This window comes from Vicugna pacos, chromosome 6 (assembly GCF_048564905.1).
Source record: "Vicugna pacos chromosome 6, VicPac4, whole genome shotgun sequence".
Lineage (NCBI taxonomy): Eukaryota > Metazoa > Chordata > Mammalia > Artiodactyla > Camelidae > Vicugna > Vicugna pacos.
In genome coordinates, this window is record NC_132992.1 from 68,967,167 (window position 1) to 68,991,204 (window position 24,038).

General features: G+C 44.4%; 1 protein-coding gene across 14 annotated transcripts in view; it reads left to right on the forward strand.

Moving 5' to 3' along the window:
- Nucleotides 1-24,038, forward strand: part of SIPA1L1 (signal induced proliferation associated 1 like 1) — a 339,090-nt gene that overhangs the window by 279,667 nt on the left and 35,385 nt on the right. For all 14 annotated transcript variants that reach the window (XM_072963345.1, XM_072963338.1, XM_072963348.1 and 11 more), the window contains 4 exons: nucleotides 11,142-11,291; nucleotides 15,795-15,919; nucleotides 18,763-18,881; nucleotides 21,912-22,354. In XM_072963345.1, the coding sequence (XP_072819446.1) occupies nucleotides 11,142-11,291; nucleotides 15,795-15,919; nucleotides 18,763-18,881; nucleotides 21,912-22,354 (837 nt within the window). The remainder of the gene's footprint in view (nucleotides 1-11,141; nucleotides 11,292-15,794; nucleotides 15,920-18,762; nucleotides 18,882-21,911; nucleotides 22,355-24,038) is intronic.

Genomic DNA, 24,038 nt, shown 5'->3' on the forward strand with positions numbered 1-24,038 from the left:
GCTATGTCGTCACATGACAGAGAGAGGAAGCTCTGGTGTCTCCTCCTCTTCTAAGGGGACTAATCCCATTGTGGGGACCCCACCCTCATGACCTCATCTAAACCTAATTACCTCTCAAAGGCCCACCTCCAAAGTCACTACTTTGGGGATCAGGGTTTCAACATATAAGTTTGGTAGGGGGAAGGGAGACATGAAGTCCATAACATTTTCCTTTTTGAAGACTGAATAATATTCCATTGTATGTATGCACTACATTTTGTTTATCCATTCATCCATCAGTGAAAACTTGGGTAAATCTGTTATTTTTATAAAACTAAAAGATAGGTAAAAGTGAAACACTCCATAATCTGACAAAGCTATCAAATTGAAGCTTAGATTTAAGTAGAATTCTTTTATTTTTGTTGGCTAAGTTTTTACTTACCCAGCAAAAACCTTAAAAAGTTTTTATATATTTCAAAAGTATATCGTGGGTAAAGCTGTCTAAAATGGACTCAGTGAAATGTGAATTGTTCTTTATTTTAACATTTTTTATTGATTTATAATCATTTTACAATGTTGTGTCAAATTCCAGTGTAGAGCACAATTTTTCAGTTATACATGAACATATATATTCATTGTCACATTTTTTTCTCTGTGAGCTACCATAATATCTAGTGTATATTTCCCTGTGCTATACACTATAATCTTGTTTATCTATTCTACAATTTTGAAATCCCAGTCTATGCCTTCCCACCCCCTCCCCCCCGAATGTGAATTGTTCTTAATTGAATTCCTGTCATTGGTTTCCGTGGGGTTGAAACTGCATTGTGACATTTTATTTGTCGGCCAAGATAAGGTAGAAAAGCAGGGGGCTATACTTGGCTTAAACTCTCGAGGCTCCTAAGACTCCTTTTCCCCAGCACTTCAAAGGAATGAGCACACACTGCCATCCACATTGGGATCAGAGTTTGGATGATTTGCAGGTTCACATTTTTAGATTAGAAGATCAAGATGTTTCCTTTTTAAGCATTCAGGAGATGGACCCAGTGGCTTGAGCTCGGCACACCTCCCAGCTCCCTTCTTTTGCAAAGTCCACAGTGACCCGGGGAATAGGACCAGGGTGCTCCCACGTGGTACCCAGCTCAAGCTCTTGAACTGCTTGCCCATCCCTTGGGCCTTGAAAGTAGCTGCTCTGCCCTCAGCCCAGGGAATGTTCCCAGGAGCTTCCTCCTTGCGGAGCCACTGGTGTCTTAGTGTGACCTGCCCAGAAACTCCTGGAGGTGCTGGGAGTGCAGGCCCTGCCTTCCCGGGGCCTTGAACTTGCATCCTGGCCCTGCCCTTTGGGAGTGATGTGACAGTAGGAAGCCCCTTATCCCCTCTACACTTCCGTCCCCAAGAATCAAAGGGGCCAGCAGCCCCACCGCTCAGAGTCACTGGAAAGATTAACTAAGGAAGTATAGTTACTCTGTCTTCAATACGAGCTCTTGGGAGAAGCCAAGGCCAAAGCGAGGCTTAGAAAATGGTGGTTGCTCTTTGTCACTGTGGTCATTTTCTAGATGCTCTTCCAAACACAGCTATGGGGAAGTGAGAGTGAGCCAGTGCAAATTGGGTGCTCAGGAATACGGCTGAAGCTCGCTGGGCTGGGCTGATGAATCAGTCTCCAGCCGAATCTAGGCCACGCATGTGGTGGGTCATGGTGTTTCCAGGAGCAGGTTGTGCTGTCTTCAGTGGCAGTGTCCTGGATCACTCCGGTGAGAGAGGGTGAATTCAGGGGGCCTGCTGTGCCACAAACAGCCCTGGGGAGCTGGCAGCTGTAGAAGTTGCAGGAAATGCTGCAGAAACTATTGAATCAGGACAGACCTGAGGGATGAGCTTGCAGAAAGTGGTTGTATTCTGCAAACACAGGAGGTGGCAGGTGGGCGTCCTGTTCCATATGTCACTCAGGAGCCATCCTGTGTGCGCCCGGCACTGAGGTCTTGACCGCTTCCCCATTTCAAGGCACTTTTGCTTTAGAACCACCCAGGGAGGCCTGGCCGGGTCACCCCTTATGGGAAAGGTCTATAGGGGCCCCCAGTGACCCTGAGGCTTCCTCAGACAGTCTCTCCCCTGTGAGCCCACACACACACCTGCCATGGGGAAGGCCTGCCCAGAGGCCAGGTCTGCCACGTGTCCTGCTGCAGCCCTCCCGTCCTGGAGAAGGGAACAGGAGTCCTGGGCCCTTTGCCTGATGAGGGGACATCCACTATACAGACACGTTTAGCATCAGGAATTTAAATAACTCTCAGAGGTTAAATATATATATTATATATATAGTGTGTGTGTGTGTAAATATATATAATATTTGTATATATTTATCTTGCTGTCGTATATTTGAAACCACTGACAGTTTTCTTAAAGATTTGTTGATGGCGCAACACATACATAAACCTGTGGAAATCAGTGATAATTAAGACAGATGCTGCCAGGACCCACCCCTACAGTCATCAGTGTGAAATTTTCCTGCAGGCCCCTTGTTCAGAGCCGGGGACATGAACGGTCCACTTGTGGAAATCCCTCGGTGTGGTGATGGAGTGGTAATTCAGGTTCTGCCTAGCGTTAAAGTGCTTGTCAAAAGAAGTGGCCTGAACTTCCTTTTTCCCAGCAGGAGCAATTGCTGTGAAGTAATGAGATGGGCAGTGTCCTTAGGGGTGGTCAGCAGGGTCAAATCAATCAGAGACAGAGACTGTCGATTGAGAGGGAGTCTGTTCTCTGACTTTTGGGCTCAGCTGGTGACCATACCACCAGAACTCGGCTTCAGGCCACGCGAAGATGGCCCTGGACCATCTGCTCTGGACCTGTCTCTTTAGAACGGAACAAGCACAAATGCACCAGGAGGGATGGCAGGAGAGGTGGTTGACTCATAGCCTGTGGCCCTGCTGGCAAGTTCACTATCCCCCCACCAGTCCCACTCCCGGAGAGAATCAGAATCCAGCCTAATTTAATAGCCTAGCGTCTCCCAATCTATGGCTTTCTATTTGACTCTTCCAGTTTCTCATTATATTTAGAAAATGACAAATGATGATGAGAGCTAAATGGCACAAAATAAAAGTAGGGATGTAGAGATGAAGGTCTAGTGCCGCTTAGAACCCTGATCAGAAATACATGCTTATAAGTGATTGATGGAACTAGTTTGCAAAAGGTTTGGACTTTTCGTGTAAGAACTCAGAATCTGAAATCCAGGAGCATTACTGGTGGCTTTGTGTGGGAAAGGGAAGTAGGTCATGTAGTGTTTTCTCTTCCCTGAGCTCAGGGCAGTGTACAGAGGGAGTGGGGGTCTTGGAGGCCCCTCGAGGAAGGCGTGCACCAGCAGCTGCCAGGGCAGAGGCCAGCGTGGCGTGCTGTAATTTGGCTCATATGTGCCTTGGTTTTGTTTGTATAATGGGATGGGAATGAATTTATTTTGTTTGTTTTTTCCAGGCTTTAAAATCCTAGCATGCCCCTCAAAAAGCACTTAGCTTCTCAAGAAAAGATTTGGTTGTGACTTCTTTTCATGCAGTATTTGTGAATATTGGTGGGGGGTAGAACCAGTCAAAATCAAAGAGACTCGTATTTGTAGTGGGCTAATGGATTCTTATCTCTGTGGGAATCTCATTAATTTTAGACTCATTTCATCACTTCTCTTGCACCTTGGCAAAAAAAGAGAGGGAAAGAAAACAGGACAGTCTTTGGGCATTGCCTGCTGTCCAAGGGGCTACAAGTCGGCTCTGACCACACTACTGGTCTGCGGCCGAACCTTCCGTTCTTCCCTGTTGCCTAGCAGCTGGAGTCTCTGCTTCCTCAGCTTCCTGTGTGACGGCTCACCCTGCAGGAGGCATTCATCCTTCCAGTCCCTGCCCCCAGGGATCTCCCACCCATGTCAAGTGTTCCAGCCTCAGATGCCGTCATGGTGGCCACACACACCGTGAGGTTCCTGTGTCCTAACTCCTGACTTCTGTGAAAATCCTTGGTTTCCTACAAAACCCATCTCAAATGCATTTCTGCATTTCTTTTTGGCAAGGGGAGGGGGGGGTAATTAGGTTGATTGATTGATTGATGGAAGTACTGGGGATTGAACCCAGGACCTCGTGCATGCTAAGCATGTGCTCTCCCACTGAACTCTACCCCACCGCAATTCATTTCTTCCTAAAGCTTCCTTTCCTCTAGGCTTCCCTGCAAGCTTTGACTTCCAACCTGCCTGAGCCCCTCTACACTCAGTTTGAGCTGCCCTTGTGACAGTTATGTTCCACTTCTGGTTTATGTAAAGGCTGTAGGCGGCTATTGAGCTCATATTCTGTGCCAGGCTCTGTTCAGAGTCCTTCCTGTGAGTTTTCTCCACCCAACAGCCTACTAAGCTGGCTGCTGTTTACCCCTTCTCCAGATAAGGGATGCCCAGGGATTGAGAGATGAAATGATTTGTTCAGAGCCCTCGCTGGTTAGTGGTGGAGCTGAGATCAGGATTGAGGCCATCAGACTCCAGAGCCCCTAACTTAGCCACCATACTCGACGACTGAAATCTACCACCGTATGTAGACGGTGCTCAGGAAGGCCCTGCGAGATGAATGCAGGCGTGCTTCTACGTGGAGGGGACCACATGCAGCTGCTGTCAGGGCAGCTTCAGCTGTGCAGCTGCACAGGACCCCACACTTAGAGGGTTCCATTCTGGGTTTAATGCTCTGCTGTCACTATCTTGAAATTTATAATACTGTTTGAACAAGGGGACCCAAAGTTTCATTTTGCACTGCGTCCCACAAATTATGTAACTGGTCCCATCTGCAATCCATTTTTATTTTCTGTTCAATACAGTCACCCTTAGATGTAAAACTGACTCTTCTCCAGAGGCACCCATGATGTGTGCCAAGTGGTGAACCTCTAAGAGCTTGCCAGCAGCTGGGAGGCGATGATCCTTTTATCTTGGCGTGATGAATTGCTGTATTTTCCTCACTGTACGAGAGAGTTATTCCTTGTAAATTGATCTTGTCACAGGAGGTTCATCAGAACAGGATCTCCATGATCCAGTCCAAATAGCTGATAGGAATTATTTGGTCAGAAACCCAGGGGCACCAGAAACTAACACAACATTGTAAATTGACTACACTTCAATTAAAAAAAGGAAAGAAAACAAGCCAGGGGTAGCTCTGGTTCACAAAGCAGGAAGAGGGGAAAAGACGGAGGGTGGGCTTGCTTGAATTTGAATACAGCTGGTTCATACTCTAGTCTGGTTGTAGCACTCAAATGACGTTACCTAGAATCATGTTAGAGAATTTTTTTCTAACAGAGTTCTGCAAGCATTCTGGCTGATGTACGTTGCTAAAGACAGACTTTAACTGGATCCTGTTTCCTGGGTGAACAGCGTTTTAATTGCTAAGTTGTGGTAAAATGCTGTTCTTAATTATGGACTCAGAGATCTGATCTGTCAGTCATTGCCGCTCTTTGAAACCCTCTTGGCTGTTCTTACCATCATTCCACTGTTTGCACTTGAGTTACAGAGGACCTCATCTCCTTGGACACATCTAAGCAGTGCTGTCACTTTGGAGTAAAAAGCAGGAAACAGAGGCATAATTAAACCCATACATAACTACTCATGGAGAAGAATGTTAGCCTCAGTTACTCAGAGAGTGAGATCCTCATCCATCAGTTGATAAGTCACAGTCTAAAGAGATCAATTTAATGTGTCCATTAATGTTTACACGGTATGTGTAGTCGTGTGAGTTGATTCACGGGAGGGGTGTGCTGGAGGCCAGGGGTTATTTTATTAGAAATCTGGGAATTTTTTGGCGATTCTCTTCTGTCTTTTCTCCTGTTGTAAGAAGGCTTCTGGGAGATGAGGAACTGATAGGGATCTTAGACCATCTCTTCCTAAACGGCCCTCCCGTTCAACTCTCTGTTTTCGTTGCAATGAAATACATGGCATGTAAGTGGAGAGCTGGCGTTGAGTGCAGTCCTGCGGACTATGGGAGTATTGTGTGTCGGACTGATGGTCATGGCTTTTTCAATTGCTACATTCTTTGTACAATCAAAAAGCCCTGGTGTTTTTATTTCTGCAGAGGGAAGTAATAGCCCTAGAGAACATTTAATATCAGTTACGTGTAAAACATTCAGTTATTTCTTGGGTAAATTTATAAAAATGCAGGGAAGAGAATCTACAGAAATTAATGCTAAAAGGTTTTTAGGTTATTTCCTTTCTAACAGTGGCCACAGCATCCTTTAAAAAGATTACTTCCTATATTCCACGGACTTGAAAGATTTCACAGCAAGCGAAAGATGTATTAATCTTAGTCCTCTAAACCTGTTTGAGCACTAACATCCGGCTGCTTGATGCTCATTAAGACTGAGAAAGTAGAAAGATCTGGGTTTATCTCGAGAGAGAAGAAAAGACTTGTGATCTTGTCCTACTTCTTTACCAAGGCCTTAACAGCCCTTAAAGCAGGGCGGGTAGGAGGTCAGAGATTCAAGAGGTTAGCATGCTGGCTTCCCATGTGAACCAATCTGCAGGTTACCCGTTTTCAAAAGTGGCGGGGCAGCAAGCGGCCCACCCTCCACTAACAGTCAGCCACAGGCTGTACCTCTGGCAGACGCGGGCTGTCCATGCCAGACAGGCGGGTACCTCCCGCTCCCTGAACTAGATCTGTTCGCAAATCGTATTTGTGAGATGGTATCAAATTTAGAGTACCTGGAAAGACTAGTAAGTCATCAGAATAAGGGCTAATTCTGAAATTTTATTGCCCACCGCACATACATCCAGAGTCATAAAAACATTTGGGTGGCATTCCACCAGTTGCCGTCTGTGTGTTCTATGCGTGTGGACAGTCAGAAAACAAAGCCCCAATTGAGTTATATAAATGCAGAAAAGGCACGGGAATGAATGCCGGCCTTCTGGAAATGCTATTTTTTCCCTTTGGGATGACTCCAGTAACCAAGTAGAATTTTCTGATACATGTGCCAAATGAAAGAGCTGAGGTTGAGAACTAGCCTGAGATATTTTAGCTTCATGTTCGTTTTGGAGAGCAGGGTAAGAAAAGCAAGCTCCAAATAGAAATACAAAAAGTTACATCTTGACTTTGGCTGTGGAATCGTGTTGTCGCTTCCTCATAGAAGCAACAACATTTTAACATTCACCATAAATGTAATTCTTCGGCGTTACTTATTTACCCTGAAGAGTGTTAAAAAAAAAAAATCATCAGGCCCCCAGATGTTGCGCTGGCCCCAGCCATGTTCACGTTCTGCTGCCGTCTCCATCTTTTCCATCTTTCCTCCTTTTTGCACTAAAACAAGTCACAACAGCTGCAAAATGAAACTATATTTGAAGTTTCTCTGTACAAGGTGCATATAAAAGCCAAACGCTTAAGGCAGAAGAGAGCGTGGTCTCGTTACGTTTGGATTCATGTCGTCCTTTAATCCTTACTAGTTTTCTTCTTGGTAACCTGCTCCTCCCATTTTCCCCCCACTCCAGTTCCCTTCCAATTACTTTAGAATAAACAAATTTGGGAGATGTTTTCATGGAAAAAAAAAATAAAGGGATATCCATTTTATGGTACCCAGATAACTGTCTTGATCTTTCATCAAAACACATCACTCAAAGTAGGGATGGGCTAGCGTTCCCAGACCCCACTAGCTTCTGGCCTCACTGTAACTGCCCTCACACGTACCCCTCTCCTAAGCCTGGCGTTCTCATGAGGATGGAGCCATGTGGTTAGCGCATATTTCTCTGTGTCTGTGCAGCAGTAAGACTGGTGACAGGATGAGCTTAGAAACTCTGCCCCTTTTCCTAGTTTCTTACCACACTGCCCGAGGCCCTAGCATCCATGATCTCCTTACTGTCCCATTCCACACTGCCTAGAGTATGCATTGTCCGTAAGTCCTCTCACCATTGTATGTAAGATAGATGATATTTCCAAGGGTGCCTGGGTGTAATTCCATCATTCCCTTTTCTTGCATTTAAGCAAGCATATTAACTTTGTTTTTTCATTTATTTTTTAATTTTTATACCAATTTTAAAGGTTACACTCCATTTACAGTTACTGCAAAATACTGGCTATACTCTCTGTGTTGTTCAGGACATCCTTGTAGCCTGTCCTTCACCCAGTAGATTCTACCTCCCACTCCTCTGGCCCTGTGTTGCCCCTCCCCACCTCCCCGCTGGTAACCACTAGTTTGTTCTGTCTGTGAGTCTGCTGCTTTTTTGTTGTATTCACTAGTTTGTTTTATTTTTTAGATTATACATATAAGTGATACCATACTCCTTGTCTTTCTCTGTCTGACTTATTTCACTTAGCATAATACCCTCCAAGTCCATCCATGTTGTTGCAAATGGCAAAATTTTCCTGTTTTTTTGGCTGAGTGGTATTCTATTATATATATAAACACGTCTGCTTTATCCGTTCATCTGCTGATGGACATTTAGATGGCTTCCATGTCTTGGCAATTTTAAACAGTGCTGCTATGAACGTTGAGGTGCACGTATCTTTTTGAATTAGCGTTTTTGTTTTGGATATATACCCAGAAGTGGAATTGCTCCGTCATATGGTAGTTCTGTTTTTAGCTTTTGAGAAACCTCCATACTGTTTTCCACAGTGGCTACGCCAGTTGACATTCCCACCAGCAATGTCCGAGGGCTCCCTTTTCTGCACATCCTCACCAACATTGGTCATTTGTGTTCTTTTTGATGACAGCCATTCTGACAGGTGTGAGGTGATACCTCATTGTGGTTCTGATTTGCATTTCCCCGGAAAGCTTATTCACTTTGAGTCTGTTGTAATTGTTTGCAGTAAATTATTGTGAAATTTTGGCACTTCATTTTTGGTGACCCACTGATTTTCAACTGATGTAGACCCTCCATGGTTGAGAACCGAGATCTGGAGGCATCTGGTAAAACATCTGGGCCCTTACCCTGAGCCCGCCTCCTGTTCTTCATTTTCTGCGCTGTGCGTAGGGATTCTTCTTCATTCAACAGACATATATTATGCAACCAGACATGTAAAGATAAATAAGGCTCAGTCCTGGCCTTTAAAGACAAAAATCTCGTTGAGAAGGCAGAACCACGTAAAACTAGCCATTCTGTAGGATGTACTACAGTGGGGAAAAGAACAGACCTGTGGGACTCAAGGAGGCTCTCGTTAATCCATGAATTTAGAAATACTGGAAATAGGCCTTGGGGAGAGGGGCTTTATGTGAGTAAAAAGTGGGGAAGGGATTCCAGGCAGAGAGGACAGACTAAGTGAGATATAACTGTGGCGGCGAGTCTGAGAACTGGGCACACTGAGTGTGCCCACCGTGCAGGGGGCCTGGAGGCAGGCAGAGGCGTGGGGGTGAAGACGGGCCTGGGCGAAATGGTCCAAGGCCTGGGACAGGGTGCCTGGGATTTGGCCCTCTATCCTGTGGACAGGCTGTTAGCAGCAGATGACTTAGGCTAGTAGAAAATATCAGGGAGTAAGTGGATGGCCAGAGCCTGGAAGTCGGAAGACCAGTTAGAGCACCCTTGTACTGATCCAGGCTGGAGATGGGGAACTCAGAGGACAGTCAGCAGGTTGGAGATGGGTTTCTTTTTTGTCTGCATGCTTTTAAGAGCAGCACCCAGGGTGCTGGACCACACAGTTTGTACTCAGTAAAGAGCTGAACTTCATTGGACCATTGACTGTGGAAGAGAAGGAAGAGCAAGGGGGAAAATGGCTTCCAGATGTTTAACTTGAGATGACGGGTATAGAAGGGACCGGTTTGGGGTCCTGTGGGGTGGGGGACTGGGGAAGAGATTTGATTTGAATGGCCGAAGAAGGTGTTCAATAGTGCCGTCTAGGAGACGGCTGAGGTAACAGGTTTGTCGCTGAGGGGTGAGACGGGGCTCCCAAGTCAGACCTGCCTCTCGGGCATAGATGAATTTGGAGAGGGTCATACTTTTTGGTATCTATCCCTATTCTTTTCCTGTTAGAAAAGCTTCTTGATGTTATTCCGTTATCCCTTTGTCAGTTTCCTGTACCTGAAACCCCATCCTGCCCTGCTTCAGAAGATATATAGGTTCCCTGTAGGAAACTGCTTTATTTCAGTGAATCAGCTTCAGTCCCAAGGCTTCAAAACTTCCGTTTCAGTGTAAGATACCTTTCTGTGCAAAATCGTCATGACCCTGCCGACCTGTTACAGACTGTCTTATTAAGCAAAGAAAATCCAGCCTTCCCTAGGGGGCAGCAGTAGCTCAGCACGTAGTGTGGTGGGCTCCGAACCGAGATGTCTGGCTTACTGAAAAAATGACTTCGAATTCCACTTCCTCAGCTGTAAAATGGAAATGACCTGCCCTGCCAAAGAGCCAGTGACTTGTGCCAGCATTTGCTTCTGAAATAAAATATTACTGTTATTGAGATTTAGTTGACACCTAGTCACAGTCTTCAGCCTCACTTATTAATAAAATATCCCAGCAGTTGCCCCATCGCCTGTTAGAGGAGAGGAGGTAGAGGGAAAAAAAATCACGTCTGATCTGGCCACAAAGCTCTGGTTTCTGTTTCAAGAGCTAGCCTGCAGGATGAAGGACCCATAATTTCAGAAGATGTACTGAGGTGGCTACATGGAGCACACCTCTGCTGTTTTGTTATATAAACTCAGTCATTCCAATGAAATTCAACAACTGCAGTTCTGAGCATGTTTTCCTGACGATGCTACTATCTACCAAATTTATGTGTCCTGAATAGCAGTATCTGAAAATTCATTCCAGACTTTGAGTAATAAAAGTGGAAAACAAAGAAGCATACAAAGAGTGTGCCAGTCTTACTATGGTCATATACTCTGGGAGAACCAGGGGGCAAATTGGAATTAATTGCCATGTTAATGTCACTGGAGTTCATTTATCCTCTGTACTGCTGTACTAGGAAATTGCATAAGCAATTCAGGCCTGGAGTTCTGGCAGCTTTTGGAAACATACATAATTTTTTTTGTCCCCCCCTGTTATTTTTTGACGCCCCCACCCCTTCAAGACCGTTTCCCAGCTGTTCCTTTAGGGAGTAGTTTTATGGGGAAGTTTCTTTTGTGGGCTTCCAGCTGGCTTCATTTTCACTAGCTCCACGAAGTCACCGTGTTTGTGACATTTCTATATTACCCATCGCGCGTCACCTTGAGATTTTCCCTTTGAATTGTTGACTTCATGTGTCTGGTTTGCAACGCAGGCTGTCTCCTGGTTCGGACATCTATGTGACGGTCTCATCCATGGCTTTAGCAAGATCCCAGCCGTGTCGCAACTCCCCGAGCAACCTGTCTTCATCCAGCGAGACTGGCTCTGGTGGGGGCACTTACAGGCAAAAATCCATGCCTGAAGGGTAGGTATGCCCAGTCAGCATCGCTGCCTCTCACCTGTAATTCAGGCGTGTAGAATGACTTCCGTGCAGCCAGCCTGGATCATTTCACAAAAGAGCAAAAGGGAAAATACAGTTAATACTCCAGATTAAAAAATGATTTCATGGCTGGGTCAAACTATGTCTTAGAAAGTTTATCATTCTTTAGTGTCTAAGGACTCAGTGACAAAGAAATCAGATTATATCAGCTCCATTATATGTATGGTCTAGTTTCAGAGTACAGATTTTGCCACTTTTAAAAATTTCCTTCAAAGTGAATTCAGTAGGGTCCTGCTTGCACTGGTTGGAGTTTGTATTGCTGATAAAGTAGGGGAAATGTACATCATATCCGAAGCTTGAAATGATTTTTCTCACAGTTTAGAAATCTGTGATTTCAGTCTGTGGGTTGTTTGGGGGGTCCCCCCATCTTTTTTGAAAACACTGAACACCCAAAAGTAACTGTTTGCTCCTGACAAGACTTAAAAGTAAAAAGCTAAATGTACATGATTTTAGAGGCTATTAAAAGGGGAAAAAATTGGAATGTCTGAAGCTGAGAAGTAATTAGCAGCAAACATCACATGACACACACAAGCTGGCTTGGCCCAGAGGAAGAGTAAAAGACACATCGCAGACTTACTGCTGGGATCTCTCTGGGGAACTTGATGAAGAACTCAGTATCATTCGAAATTCAAAAATGGGGTGTGTAAAAAAAACTGATGTTTCTCTTCCAAGTTTTCCCCAAATTATTTTTAACAAGTGCACACATGGTTTGTTTACTTTCTTGAGATTTTACCATGTTACGAAAAAATTATGCTTATAAGAATACCTTCATTTTTTATCCTATAGTATTTTGTTGATTTTTGCCACTATTAAGTATAATTTTGTGGTTGTTTTTGCTAAATGTTTATGTTAGTGGAAAGTAAGTAGTAAAAACCATTATAAAATATATTTCCCTCCCCAACCCCCTCACTTCCCCCAGGATTCCTTTGGTGGCATATTTAAAATGCACATTTCTTATTTTAATTACTTCAGTGACAATTAGAAAAAAAAATTTAGCTCTCTATTTATGAGCCCCTGCAAAAGGTTTTATGAGTTAAGTATTATTATTATACCACACCGCAAGCCCAGCTAATTATTTCTTGTTTTAATTAGCAGATTTTAAATGGTCCAGTTTGACTTCAAAAATAAGAATTCACTGCAACTTCAGTGGTAGTACAGCAATGAAGTATAAATGCGCTAACAGCAACAACAGAAATCACTGTTTACTTTCATTTTAGTATGTACTCTAAACATATACCAAAATGTAATTTGAAACATAAGTTTTGGCGAGTATTAACGTCAGAAACATGATTCCAGTGTTCACCTTGCACTTTTTAATGAGGTGGTAATTATTCAACTGAATGTTTAATCTGCCTGCCAGGTAAAAACCTGCCATAGGTGGTATTGAGGGTTCCCCCCGATTGCTTTGGAGGTTACCTGGTGATTACTTACCTGGCTGTATACCATCAGTTTTACCCAGATGAGCCTTTATAAGATGATGATGATACGGTGTTTCCCTTCAGGTTCCAAGCAATTTTTGTCTGTATCAGTGATGCAAGGAACCTTGTGTCTGATTCACATGCATTGCTCATGGGCCAGGTTTGATCCTAAACTTATGCTTACCAAGGGAACAACTATTACATCTACTCGGCCGCTTAGTCCAGTAAAAATAAGTAGGTGCAGGTGGACAGTGAAGCAGGCATGTATGGAGTCTGCTACAGACTCATTAATGAAACTTGGAAAAGCTCCAGAGCATGAGGTAATAATAGGTCCACACACACTGGCTGTCCATAAATGTAGTCTGCCCCTTTGTTGCCCTCCCCATGCTTCGGTGGGCTCAGTGTCCGCGTGTGTGCGTTGTGTGTAAGGATGTTGAGACCATCCAAATCAGCTGAAAGATGCAGTTTAAGAGGCTGGTTAATAAGACCTGCCCTACTCGAGTGGAGGGAGAAAAGGCATCTGCACAAGTTTAGGATGGGAGTGAAAGAGTTAAAAAGCAACACTGATGAAAAGACATAGTCTGTTCTCCCTTCCTTGGAGATGTGTTCTGAGACCACACGCTCTCAGGAATCTTGAACGTCTAGAGGGAGGGACGGACTGGGCTAACGAGGCGTTGGAGGTGGTGGTGTGAGAAACATACCTGAGGATGTGCAACCGGGCGGGGAGCCTTGCGGGGGCGAGGAGCCCACGGTGGCTTTCTTCCAGCGTTCTTAGACGAGGGATTAAACTTGCTTGTGAGGGCACCTGAGATCAATAAATGAAAGTTATAATAGAGGTGAAATTTCCAGCCCATTATTAGGAAGGTATTTCAAAGCTGTCAGCCTGCTCCGGAGAGCAATGGACTGGCTCACGAGGTAGAAGTTCTTGGTCACTGAATGTGTCTCATGAATCAGCCAAATGATTACTGAAAAACTCCTTCAGATCTGAACCGTGACTCTTGAAGTATTAAGCGCTCCTCCAAACAAAGGGACAATTAAGCTTTTCAAAAAGAGGCACAGTGTAAAATTAGAACAGGTTTTTTCTGGGCTTCTTAAGGATAGGGTCTTCACAGCCCTGGCCCCCTGGCCCCGCGGTAAATGAGGGGGCTGTGTGAGAACTGAAATTAAAAGTTCATTGGATGAAGATGGTTTTCAAGGCAGAATTGAAAGACAGTCTAGCTTTGTCATTTATTTAAAAGCAGACAGCCACAAAAGCATTTGGCTTTAAATTCGGAGGTTTAAAAATTTGTCTTTAGTTTGCACTGCTACCAAAGAGTAAAAGCAAGATTGGCGTCCACTTCTACTTTTATCTCTGTGCCTTTTTGAAAAAGTCTTAATTTAGTGCACACAGAGAACAGAATCATAGAGCCAGTTTGAGGATATTCGCTGTCCTAAACTAAACAAGGGTGTTACTTAGGAAATGGTAAAGATCGTTAACTAGTGAGTTGGTTTTTTTTTTCCAATGAGCACTTTTGCTGAAAGTTTTCATAAGTCAAGGGTTTTGTTTGTTTTTAATGGGGGTAATTTTGTTCATGGTCAGTGATGTTTCTTTTTTTTTTGCTTTCTTTGTGGTGGGGGTAGGTAATTAGATTTGTTTATTTATTTATTTTAACAGAAGTACTGGGGGCTGAACCTAGGACCTCATGCATGCCAAGCAGCAGCTCTGTCGCTGAGCGACACCCTCCCCCACTCAGTGATGTTTCTGAGTTGAGTTTGTAGACAGCTGTCATTTGTGCAAAAAATAACGAGGGAGATGTTAGAATAGGAGTTTTACTAAAATATTTTCTAGCCTTCCCTACTTTTCAAATGCTTTTATATGGACTTTCTCCCTGGATCCATATAATAGTGTTGCCATTTTATAAACAAAGAAAGATAAAACATGAGTGGATCTGGGTGGGGAAGCTGAGCTTGACTGCGGTCTTCCTGGGTCTTCCTCCTCCTCTTGTCCTGCTCTGTCCGGTACTCCCCTTGGTCCTTCCTATGCACTTATCAGTCTATAGCATATAAGACACTTGTCAATCCAGGCCCTGCTGGTGTTTTCTCGTATAGATTACGCATAAGTTCATTAGTAACCACACCCAGATTTCTAAATTTCCACGACTCTGAATTTTACACTCCTGCCCTTTTCCGTGGGCTCAGTCAATATTTACTTTGCTGATATTATTAATCAAGGCATATGCTTTAATTAAGCATATATTATATTATTATTATCCCACACAGGGAAAAATAAATGGACTCTTTAAATAACTAATCTTTCCAGAAATAGACATTTGCCTTTATATATACCAGTTTACCTCTTTCCAAATTGCCCTCTCAAAGGCGTTTCAAGTAGTAGTATCTTCAAAAACGTGTACGTTTTAAATCACCTTTGGGGACATCAGAAATTAACACAATGTTGTAAACTGACTATATTTCAATTTTTAAAAATTGAAATTTACACATTTTGAAAGTGGTCCCTGTATAATGTGAGTGGTAGCAGTCTTTGTCTTTCAGACCTCAGAGTAAGTGCTCAGAAAATGCTTATTTCAAGAATGAATGCCTTAGTGATTTAGCAGATTACTGAGTTAAGAGAAAACCCCTGGAATGTGCCAGTTGGACGATACACATGGAACGCTAGGATGGTGATATTTTCCTTTGGGCTGTGAACGAAAATCTGAGCATAGCTCCACAGGAGCCAGAAGATTTGGGTTTCTTATTCTGTGTATCTTGGGTTAGCTGAGTGCTAATGGCCCCTGCCCTTGTTTACTTAGCATGCATACTTATCTGAACCGAGGGAGGTATGTTGACCATAACGAACACAGTTCCGGCACCCACGTACACATGCACAAGGGTGAATACAAACGTACAGCTGTGCAAGGAAAACTGGGAGTCCCTGTCATTAGAGTTGAGTTCGTTACACCCAGGACGACCTTCTCTTCCATTATGGGTGAGGTCCTAATGTCTTTGCCTTTGTTTGGTGAAATCCCCACAGGTTTGGAGTCAGCCGCCGATCCCCAGCCTCCATCGACAGGCAGAACACCCAGTCAGAAATTGGTGGCAGCGGGAAATCCACACCCAGCTGGCAGAGAAGTGAGGATAGCATCGCCGACCAGATGGGTAAGTCACTAATTCCTACAACACAACACGCAAGTTGCTTTTATACCAAGGTGATGTCATCAAAGCCTTCTGTTCTATTATACAGCCCTGGTTCGTAAGTGTGACTGAAGATTCAGTCAGTAGCATACGTGTGAATGAAAGCCAGTTAGTACCTGAGAGAAAAGTCAAGGAAGCCTCAGTGACCCCGACTTAAAAAACAGGAAGCACACGGGAATTATTTTCAGCCCCCAGATTAAAGTGCCAGAGTATCAAGCCACCTGGGACCTGAGTACCTCCCTCCCTCCCCCCTGGTTTGTTTTTGTTTGTTTGTTTGTTTTTGCCAGGCATAAGTGCCCTGGGAGATGAGTTGGTGTTCTTAATATTGAGTTTAACATTTTTTTTAACTATGTACAAAGTGGGAAAGAGATTCAGGTGTTTCGTCACATCTGTGGCTTAGTTAGCGTCTTTCTCCTCCCTTTATACCATCCCTCCCCTCACTATTAAACTGTCAGCTAAGGAGGTATCTTAGCAGTCTGAAACTGCTGGATGGGAAGATCTGCAAGAGTGAGCCTTCATTTAGGTTTCTGGTGCACAGCCGGCCCTCCCTCTCTCGCTCGCTCTCTCTCTCTCTCTCTCTGCAGTTCTACAATGACACCCAAACACTAGATGATACAATAAAATTTTACCATGAGACAAGATTAAGTGTCAACACAGTAGCACCAGGGATTTAGTATCCACACAATTGGTACATCAGGGACTTGATCAGAACTGTTGGGGTTTTTTCCCTTGATCTTACCTCTAATAGCTTTCCCATCAAAGTTGGATAAAAAGAAGTAAAATTTCCAGGGCTGAAAAAAAAGATAACTTTTAAGGCAAAGACCCCCATAGTTTAATCTCCTCTGCAAATAGGTCGTTTCATTCTGTTTTAATGTCTGTGCCCCTGGTTCCATGCCTGGGGAGAGGGGTTCCTCGGTGCAGAGGCTGGGGCCAAGCCGGAGCTCCAAGCTGCTCAAGGGGGATGGGGGCAGTCAGCCAAAAACCCACAAACATAGAAGGGAATGGAGATGCTTTCAGCTAAGCCAGGAGTTGAGGAAGAGAAACGTAATTCTCAGGTTCTGAGGATAAGCTTTGTTCCATCACTTCAGTGAGACGTGCCTTGTTATTGAAGCCATCTGTCACTCCCCACTCTCGTCCCCCCCAACCCCCCACAGAAAACCTGAGCATATTCTGATCCACGGTTCCGCTCTTGACAGAATGTATTTAATCCCATATGTTTTGATACTGTTGAGATGGTAACGACACATGTGAAAAGGGTCCCTTCTTCAGCATGACTTTAGCAGCTTTTTTTGGCTCCTAGTGCAGGCTTTGAACAAAGCTGCCAGTGAGTCCTTTGTACACCATTCACTGTCACACGTCCCACTCGTGAAGTTATATGGGGAGTGAAGCAGTATCTTGGGGCTGGAAAGGGTAATTACAAGGTTCGTTCTAGACCTGTATTCATTCCTTCACGTAAACGTTCCTCTAGTCTTTTTTTCTCTCACATCCACTTTAGTTGCATGGCATCCCACTTTTCATAGACAGGCTCTGAAATTAATATGGGTGAATCTTTTTAATACATTCATTCACTCTTTTAGTAAGGTCTACCTTTAAACAAAAAAAAAGATGATAGCCCTAGAGCCTGCCAGAGAAGCCCTTTTTACCAAATGATAGCCTTTCTCCATCCAAAATCAAAGGCTCCAAATAAAATGTTCAAATAATTTTTTTGTAATTTTTGGTTTTCCAGCATTCCAGAAAAATAACCCCACTTTTTCCAGAAGGAATCGGGGGCTTCACGGGTATAAGCCACGCTGGGGAGGAACCAAGAAGTACAATTACTGTGTTCTCACTCCTTAGGACACTATACTGAGTGTATAAAGGGCTGACCTCCCAATGCTCAATTCGTAAGAACACAGTTGTCGAATGCCCTTCAGGTCACCGATTGAAAATGTTGTGCAGATTCTTATCCGTTAGCCAGACCCACCTGTCGGTGTTCATCAGTGTGTGATAGACTGATGCCCAGTGGGGACGCAGAGCTTAGCTTGTTTAATTGGCTCACTCTCAGTGGAGTGTGTTTTTCTGCCTCTCCGCTTTTGGACATGATTGAGAGTGAGACGCAAAGAGTTTGCTGCCCAGTCCCGTACGCGTTAGGAATGGTGTCGCAGAAATGCAGAATTGTTGCCGTTAGCTCTTAGGTGCGCCAGAGAGGCCCAATCACTTACCTTGTACCTTTGGAACCCCATCTTGAACGCCAGTGGAGTCCAAAAGGAAGCAATTGTTTTAAGTAAACTAGTTGCTGTGTGTCTTTTCTGTTGTGCTTAGCTTACAGTTATAGAGGACCTCAGGATTTCAATTCTTTTGTCCTCGAGCAGCATGAATATACAGGTAAAATATTTCCAAAGTGTCATGGTAAGTAACACGTGATTGCATCCATGCCTGTCTAGGTGATGTAGACCAAGCGAGGTTAGCCACACTTGGCAATGAATGAATTTCATAAATTTAATCCATATTTTCTAGACTTCCCCCGCCCCCCCAAACCAAAAATTGATGCCTAATTTTGCCGCATTGTTCATGGCCTTTGGTTTGGTGGTACTTGGCTATGCTAATGTGTATGGTGTGACACACTGTCACCAGCTGCAAGCTTTATCCATCAGCCACTTAGTTTTTGACATGCTGTCTATTGTGTAAACTCTCAACAAGCTTCTTGCTGAAATGCAGAGTTTGCTGGCCAGTGACCCGAGAGATGCAGTGGCAAGCCGTCTTCATTTGTCAGCGTGCGCTGGTATCTGTTTAGTACCTGCACCATAATGTCCTGTGCTGTATTCCAGAGCCAACGTGCCACCTCCCAGCAGTATCAAAGGTACTGCCAGCCTTCCGAGAGAGCCCCAGCGGGAGACTGATGCGTCAGGACCCGGTGGTTCATTTGTCTCCGAACAAACAAGGGCATGTAAGTTAACTATAAGATAATGAAAAGGATGGATTCCTAGCAACGTACCTTCCTTGCAAGGTGAAAATGGTACCGGTCTGTTCTCTCCTTCTTCCATGATGTCAGAGAGGAAGTCCTCCTGGTAGAAGGTGGGCCTGGGCTGCCAGGGCCCTGGAATTTCTACCGCCAGTGGCCTTCAGCTTACTTTGAAATAAACTGAAATTCCTCACTGATATGCACCTGCTACCCCCACCGATTTGGGTGGAAGGCCATGTGACCCAATCACAAACAGTCCTCATGGGAGGAATAGAAAGGTGCTAGACATAGGTTTTATCTGCTTACACAGTTGCAAGCATGAGATGTGTGTGGTTGGAGCATCAGTCAAAGGGACAGCTTCCCGACAGCTCCCCCTGCTGCTGCTCTGATCTCCAGGGCTACGCACGTTTTCATCCTGTTACCATAGTCAGACACAGCTTACCACTTACGGGTGGAATTGGGAATAAGAAGCTATCATTTCCTCCCTCTTTAAATGCAGTTGATTTCCCTTATTTGTCTATTCACTGGAATGTGTGTTTGTGTCTGTGTCATTCTGTCGGATGAGGAACGATTATATTTCCTATTCCCTAATTTATAGGATACTCAGAGAACTTTAATGAGAGGGCTCATGTAAGTTTTGCTTTCATGAAGTGAATACTGAAGCTTAAAAAAAAAAAAGAGCACACATGTTTACGAGCTGGCACCCTGCACCAGGCTGTAGGGGAAATGTGATGCCTTCCCAGTTGCATTTGTAAATGCTGGATTACTTCCCTAGTCCATGTGTCAGCTACCCCTTTTTCATTAATAGTTTTTATATTGATTACCTGGTCAAGTAACATTTTGGATAGCTTGGGTTAGATCAAATACATTCTTGAAGTTAACCTCACCTGTTTCTTCTTACTTTTTCAAATTTGGCTAGAACACTTAAAATTACAGATGGAGTTCAGGTTGTCTCTGCATATAAATCTGCCATGTACTTTAAACTCTCGACACATCTGAGTGCAGACTAGCCACGTGGAAAGTGCTGGGTATTTTCTAGACACGTGGAAAGTGGCTACACGTGGCCTGGGGCCAGCAAATTCTGCAGCCCAGGTCCGGATATTACAAAGGGTAGAAATAAATGATGGTGTTATAATGCAAACGTTGTTGCTAAGAAAAACTGGAGTTGCACAGGAAAGTAACTGGGATTAATCCCTTTTCCAGGGGAAGAGATCTTTCACTTTGAGGTGAGGCAGGCCTGTCCCCCTACTCCGCACCCCCCACCCCCGCAGCTAACAAAGAGCATGCTCCTTCCTCAGCCACGAGCCCCACTCACAAGTCTCCTCCTCTTTTCTTTCCATCTCCACCAAGTAATCTGGACTTCCAGCCTCCCACCAATTTAAATATCATTTTACTCAGGTGTCTTTTGAAATCCTGTTTCTTTGGTAAGCTATCAAATGTTCTTTCTGAGCAACTAAGCCACTTTGCAGCAAAGGTTCTGACACATTTTTTTAAATTGAGTTAGGATTCACACACCATATATTCACATATAATATTCACACGTCTGAAATGTACACTTTAGTGGTGGTTAGTGTATTCACAGAGGTATGCAGCCAGCACCACTATCTAACTCCAGAACATTCTCATCACCCTGAAAAGCCCTGTATCCTTAGGGAGTCACCCCAAGTCTTTCATCCCTTCCAAGCCCCCACAACCGGGAGTCTACCTTCTGTCTCTGTGGTGCCAACTCCACATTCCGTATGAATGGAATTACACACGATGTCTTTTGTGCTTGGCTTCTTTCACTTAGCGTCATGTTTTCAAGGTTCATCCATGTTGTAGCATGAGTCAGTACTTCATTTCTTTTTATGACTGAAGAAGATGCCAATCTGTGGATATACATTTTCTTATCCGTTAATCAGTTGATGGACATGTGGGTTGTTTCTGCTTTCTGGCCATTGTGAGTAATGCTGCTGTGAAATTCATGTGGCAGTAGGTTTTCATTTCTCTTGAGTGGAACTGCAGCTGTTCTCCCACAGTGACTGCCCCATCTTACATGTCTGCCAACGATGCCATCCTTATTGTCTGTCTGCCTTTTTTATTACAGCCATCCCAGTGTGTGTAAACTGTTATCTCATTGTGGTTTTGATTTGCATTTCTCTTATGACGAATGAGCATCTTTTCATGTGCTTGTTGGCCATTTTTATATCTTCTTTGGATAAATGACTGTTCAGATCCCTTGGCCATTTCTTAATTGGGTTATTTCAAGCACAGAAGTTTTTAATTTTGATGAAGCCCAATTTATCTTTTTTTGTGTGTGTGTGCTTTTGGTGTCGTATCTAAGAAACCATTGCATAATCCAAGGTCATGAAGATGAAGACCTGTGTTTTCTTCTAAGAGTTCTGCAGTTTTAGCTCTGACACTTAAGTCTTCAACCTTTGTGAGTTTATTTTTCTATGTGGTAAAGATCCACCTTAATTCTTTTTTGCATGTGGATATCCAGTTGTCCTGATACCATCTGTTAGAAAGCCTGTCTTCCCCCGCTACATTGTCTTGGTACCTCTGGATAAATTTTACCTCTAAGCACTCCTTAGAAAGCTGTCTCCTAAATAGATCCTAATTGGCAAAAGAAGAGATGTCTCTAGGAAAACGTTTTATATTCTGCCTTCTTTTTACTCTGATCAGCAGGGTTTTTCTAACTATAAGCCGTTTGGATTTATCACTTGCTATTTTAAGATGAAGATATTAAGGACTCTAATGACAGTTGAAGTTATTTTTCTGATTAAAATGAACTCAGTACTCTTGATACTTTAGCATAAGCCAAGTAATAAAAAGTGAATTTTTTAAAAAAATGTCTCCAGCGCTCTCTGCCATGGAGTCTTCTGAATAGGTTTTTCCAGGTACCTCCTGCCTTCCTTTGTTTTGTCAAAGGAATAGGAATTGTTGTGCCTTGCAAACCCCGTAACTATAGACACCTGTCCCAGGGTCGTTCCAGAAGCAAAGCCTGACCTTAAGGAAATCCTGCTTCCCTTGCAGTCGGACAGCCACTACTCCAGCCACTCCAGCAGCAACACCCTGTCCAGCAACGCGTCGAGCGCCCACAGCGACGAGAAGTGGTGTGACGGGGACCGCGCCGAGTCCGAGCTCAACAGCTACAACTATCTGCAGGGCACCTCCGCGGATAGCGGCATCGACACCACCTCCTACGGCCCCAGCCACGGCAGCACAGCCTCCCTGGGGGCGGCCACGTCGTCGCCGCGCTCAGGGCCGGGCAAGGAGAAGGTGGCGCCCCTGTGGCACAGTTCCAGCGAAGTCATCTCCATGGCAGATCGGACCTTAGAGGCAGAGAGCCACGGCATGGACCGGAAAGCCGAGTCCTCCCTGAGCCTGGACATCCACACCAAGAGCCAGGCCGGCGCGAGCCCTCTGACAAGGGAGAACAGCGCCTTCAGCATCAACGACGCTGCTTCCCACGCAAGGTACCCGCCCTTCCTGCCGCTCCTCCCACTCGGGGCCACTTCCGTCCAGTTCCCGGCCTCCCCCCGCTTCCCTTTGCTCGGGAGTGTATTAAGAAAGGGGGGGGTGGTTTCATGCCACGACAGTTATGTTTGTATATTCACTGCCTTTTATTTGCCTCCAACATACTTTATGCCTTCAATCCTAATGTATTATTTAATTTATTTAACTTAATTTTATTTTACTTTAGTATTACTGTTTTTTAATGCAGGTACTGGGGATCCAACCCAGGACCTCCTGCCTGCTAAGCATGCACTCTGCCCACTGAGCTATGCCCTCCCCTCAGTGCATTATTTTAAACTGAGAAAAGTTTGCAAGTTTGTTCTTTGTAGCTGTATTTGATTTTATGAAAATGTTCCTAACTGCATACCGGAATAAGAGAAGAATTTTGTAATGTTGGCTTCCAGCTAGGAATAGAGAGTGGAGAATGGGACAGTGTTTTGAAGACATTCAAAGAAAATCTGGACCATATTTTTAAAAGAAAGCGGTCTTTTCCAAGACTAACAGGGAATCATTTATGAGGCTGGATGCATCCTTTACACTGGCTCTCTGTCAGAGAACATCACTTCCCCAGTGTTTGCAGGATGATTTGTTTTCAGTAATTGGTCCCTGACAGTGATGTGTTGAGGATGGGGGTTGTCCAACAGGAAAGTGAAGCTAAAATTAGACACAGCCCATCTACCTTTCAGAATAGAAAGGTGCACACTCCCCTGTATCCCTGGAGATCACACTGATAGGCAAAATAAATACTATTTTCATTTCCTCTTTTGGATTCGAGCCTACAGTCCAAAGAATGACAAGATCCTAATAACTTTTAGGGAGGAAACATTCCCTTCCTTTCTCTGGCGGCCTGTTGGTCTCTGCGATGGTTTCTCCTTTTACCTTTTATTGTTGCCAGTCATTCATCAGCTTGTGTGACAGCATCCGACCTTGCTGTCTTCCAGGCCTCTTTTACTGTCACACCCTAAAGAAAAGCAGCAGCGCGGCCACATTTAGTTTCTCTTTTCAAGTGGGAATCCAGGCACATAAGCTGTTCGTAAACCGCAGGTCATCGTAATGAGAGAGGACATCCTTGACTCGACTGGGACTGGTTTAACTCGATCAGTTTAATATTCACGTCTCCGCTTGTCTGTATTGTCCCCGATAAGATTCTCAAGTTCCCATCTTTAAAAGCTTTCATGTTGGCCCGATGGGATGAAGCCTTTCCCGAGCATCATCTGTTTACCACTACCCTGTTGCAGTAATAAAGTGATTGTGGCAGGTCTGGAAACTGCGTGGCCCCTGTGGAAAGACAAATGGGGAAGCCATCTCTGGATTCTGGAGTACCAGGCATCCAGTTACCTTCCCACAGTCCAGAAAACAAAATGGTTCAAGTGGATTAAGGAAGTGTTTGGAAAAGTAGACTAGAAGACCTGGCGTCAGATCCCATAATGATAACACAGATGTGGGGGCGCCTGCCACCAAGTTGTGCCACTGGCTTGCTGTCTCTGGCACGCCCACCATCCCCTTAAGTACAGCCTGTGCATTGACTCAGAAGAGAGTTCAGTTCTGAATAGTTCCTCTGGGGTTTTTAGGTCTCCCCTGACTCCCAGATCTTTGGTTTTCAGTTCTTCATTTTGAAAGGAGGGTGTCTTTTTTTGAAATGAT